Source organism: Humulus lupulus, chromosome 7 (assembly GCF_963169125.1).
Source record: "Humulus lupulus chromosome 7, drHumLupu1.1, whole genome shotgun sequence".
NCBI classification, from domain to species: Eukaryota; Viridiplantae; Streptophyta; class Magnoliopsida; order Rosales; family Cannabaceae; genus Humulus; species Humulus lupulus.
The window spans coordinates 203,193,149-203,197,132 of NC_084799.1; the positions used below are offsets into that span (position 1 = coordinate 203,193,149).

A 3,984-nucleotide genomic window follows, 5' to 3' on the forward strand; every position below is an offset into this window, starting at 1 on the left:
TTGATACATATTTTTGGTCAAATATAGCACATATTATACACTATTCATTAAAGATAGTCTGAGTCACTAAAAAAACAAAGTCATTGATATAAGATGGTGTTGATCTAAAAAAATTTAGACAATAATGTTTGAAAAAAAAATACCCAAACCCAAAGGAGCAACCAGAACAACTTGAGTCCAAATAGACCTCCTAAAAAGACACGAGTTTTAGAAAGATTAGCTTAAAATCACTTAAAAAAACAAATAAGAATGATAAGTTAAACATACTTAAAAAACTTTAAAAAAAAATATATATCTCTTCTATATGAAAATTGTGTAAATAACATAAATTTTTTGTTTTAACTGTTTATTTTTGTTAACTTTAATATAATATTATAAATATTTAACGAAATATACTCTTAAAACTAATTAAAAATATATATTTATTAATTATATTAATATAAATATAAATTCAAATGTTATAAAATATAATTATTATAATAATATTTAATATAAGACTACAACTATAATAATTATATTATTATAAATTTAAATTCAAAAGTTAAAAAATATCATTGTTATAATAATATGAATACAAAACTAGTTATTTAATAATTATATTAATATGAATTCAAATATAATACAAAATTAGATATTTAATATTTATATTAATATAAATTTAAATATTATAAAATATTATTATAATAATAATAATAATAATACATAATACATAATCTTAATTTTTATTAAAAAAATATCATTTATGTTAAAAAAGTTATCATATTATATATATATATATTTAAAAAATCATAAACAATGTTTTTGGTTTAATTTTTCTATTAATATATTTATGTCATTTTTTTTATATATAATATTATTTCCTTATTTAAAATTTATATAACTATTATACAAATTTACTTAAAATTATTGATAGATTCTATAAATAAAAGTGCATTACATTAGAGGTTCTTTGTATCTAGTATATATATAGCATATACTGTTTATAAAACGTTGGACTAAAATATTTTGTTCAAATAAAACAAAGCCAAAATAAAATTAACATATGACACAATCAAAAACACATTGGCACATAACAAAGGTCAGATAAGTTGGTAAAATAATAATATAATGGCACAAAACATAAAATAAAAGACAAATATTATTTTATTATAATAATGTAGTGCAGCAATTAGAGAGGTAATAAATTCAAATATAACATTATTCCATCCCAATAATTATGGTCATTTTTGACATATGAAGCTTCCCTAGTATAATTATTCTCCTTAAATTTACTACAAATAAATTCAATCATAACACAAGTGGACAAATTTCAAACTGTATATGAATTGATAATAAGGGTCCACAGCCCCAATAATTCAACTCAATTCACACCACATGTTTTGCAATTTCAACTATTATTTTACTAAAAAAAACTTATCTAATAAAATATAATTAAAAATAAAAAAAATTCCAAGCCTATTTTATTTTCCTAAGAAAGAGGTCTCAACAATTTTTGTTTTCGAGAGAAAAAAAATAAAAAAAACTAATTAAAGCTTTTTCCAAACTATATAATATATATACATTTTACAAATAATTAAAAATTATTGACTTTTATTTTATTTATTTTTTAAACAAATAAAAGTCAATATATAAGATAAACGAACTAAAGCTTGAAATCCATGAATTTGAGCCAACTGAAGCCGTTCTTTGATACTTTGTCAGCCTCCGTGGCACATGATGATGATGATGACGAAGAAGACGACGTCGTTGCGGCACCGACCATTGTCGTTTTACTTGGACACATGAAAAAGTTTCGTGATCCTAATTCCTTCACCTGCTCCTTCCTATCCAAACCTATTACACCATACACAACAAACAGTCAATCTCAATCGTACACGTGTCCAACAGTATATATATATTCTATCTGAGAAACTTTAATTTGTATATTCATGATTGAACGAACGGCTATGATTGAATTTGAATGGGAAACTCACATTCTAAGCTGAACTGAGAGTAATGAAGGTTGAATCTCGAAGGATCGGTGGCGACCAAGTTCGGACGGCGACCTTCCTTGGCGTGCTGGCTCAGGGCCGCCGCAATCAGATCTCCAACCGTCGATTCCAGCGATATCAACACCTGCACCGCTCCTACGCTTCCTTGGATCGTAACGTTCAGAAGAATCTTCGTCAGCATAATCGGCCGTCCTTTGCCCTCAGAAGATGAAGACGGCGACGTTGTGAGCAGACTTCGACTCGGAAGCAAGTCCGGTAGAGTTTTCGGACGCCGGAGTTGAGAGGCCGCCTCAGCGAAGCTCTTTCCGTGAAACGACGACGCTTTCTCCGTCAGTCTTCCTCTCCGGTTCTTCTCCTCGTTCCCTCGCCGATTGCTCTTTGGGCTTGGCATTTAATCAACCAGGATACAATACGAAAAATATATATTTGGAAAATTCAAATCCCTACTAATTTATAGATATTTGGCTCACCGATCACCTCAAGCGACGGTACCGGAAAAATCGGAAGCGAGGGAATCCGAGAGCAGGAGAAGAGCGGTGGCTCTCAGTTTCCCGGTGGTCGGCAGCTATCATATAACCGGGAAATGGTATAAACGTAAATAAGGAGAACAACCAAGGGCAAAAGCGGAAGAGTTCTCACCAAGGCTCAGATAACCAAAGAATGAAGTCGAAGTTCAGCCATACTGCTGGCTTTTATACAGAGGAGAAGATAACCTCAACTCAATCGACGACTGGCTATTACCGGTCACAACAAGTGGGACATTGACGGTCAAACGGTCAACAAAGGAGATTAGTCGACCGCCTATAGCCCGTGGACGCGACATGTGGGTGCTAGGGTTACGTGGGTGAAAATAGATCGACACGTGGCACGTTATGTATGATATGATTTTTACCGGGGGTTGTGAGACCGTTATATTGGAAAGTGGAATGTTTGCTGTTACCGGAGGCGGCTGTGACACTAGCTTAGCTTGGTATTTGCTCGGTTGGTCCCAAAAGGGTTGTGTTGTTGTGGGTCCCGCGTTTTGTTCGGCACGTGTTTGAATTTTAAAATGAGGTGAGTGAGAGTACAAGATAACTTCTGGTGTGCCCTATAACACGTGGCACTCGAGTAGGTTTGTGGATGGGTCCCACACTCATGCCGAGTGTTAGAAAATTTAGAAAATTGCTAACTAGTATTATTGGTGTACACCACCATAAGTAATTTATATACAATTATAATATCGAATTTTATTTATTTAAATTTAATAAGTATTATGAAGTATCGCTAGATAATCATAAAGTATCACCTTATACAATGTTAAACAAATTAAGATTTGAAATTTCTCTGCTCCAAAATTTAGGATATTGTTTTGGATGTTGTCATGCATACTCTTTGGATGGCGTGCTTACCAATATGAAATATATAACCTTTATTCTTTATTCATTGAACAAAACGGAGTCTCATCAAATATTTATTTTTTAATTTAATTTTTTACATCATGCGTGAGAATGAGATTAAGATTGGAAATCATTACGTCACAACTGAATATGAGATCATTCCAACTCAATAAAGTATGATATTGAAATTTACTACTTACAAATACTCTCCCCTCTATTTTTTATTTTTTAATTTGTGGCCAAAGTTTTATAATATTTGGGAAGAATGTTTTATAAGATATATTTTTTAAAATACTATGTGCATAGCACATTTGTTTAGTTTTATTTAAAAAGATTATTAAATATATTTATTAAGTTTTTATAATTATTATATAAATTTTAATAAACAAATAATATTATATACATATAAAAGAATGACATAAATATAATAAAAAGAAAATTTTAACTTGAATATCATTTATGGTTTTATTAATAAAATAAATTATGATAACATTTTAGATCATAAGCTACACTATTTAATATATAAATTATTCATGATATTATTCAAATCGCACATTTGTAATTGGAGAATAAACGTGTTTATTCTTTATAGAAGATAAATGTTATTATAATTTCTC

The 3,984-nt window shown here is 29.6% G+C and overlaps 1 protein-coding gene across 1 annotated transcript; it reads right to left on the minus strand.

The window, feature by feature from the left end:
• Nucleotides 1-1,305: 1,305 nt before the first annotated feature.
• Nucleotides 1,306-2,652, minus strand: LOC133789146 (uncharacterized protein At4g22758-like). Its single transcript, XM_062226891.1, has 2 exons — nt 1,974-2,652; nt 1,306-1,833 (listed from the first exon to the last, which is right to left on the minus strand). Exons 1-2 carry the CDS (start codon nt 2,380-2,382, stop codon nt 1,643-1,645), a joined length of 600 nt encoding a protein of 199 aa, XP_062082875.1. The 5' UTR covers nt 2,383-2,652; the 3' UTR covers nt 1,306-1,642.
• Nucleotides 2,653-3,984: the final 1,332 nt, after the last annotated feature.

What these genes read in the sequence shown, in the direction of transcription:
- LOC133789146 (XM_062226891.1), bottom strand. Translation starts at nt 2,382, where the DNA reads ATGCCAAGCCCAAAGAGCAATCGGCGAGGGAACGAGGAGAAGAACCGG. An exon ending in CTCTCAGTTCAGCTTAGAAT is followed by an intron (nt 1,834 to 1,973) that starts GTGAGTTTCCCA and finishes ATGGTGTAATAG; the next exon opens with GTTTGGATAGGAAGGAGCAG.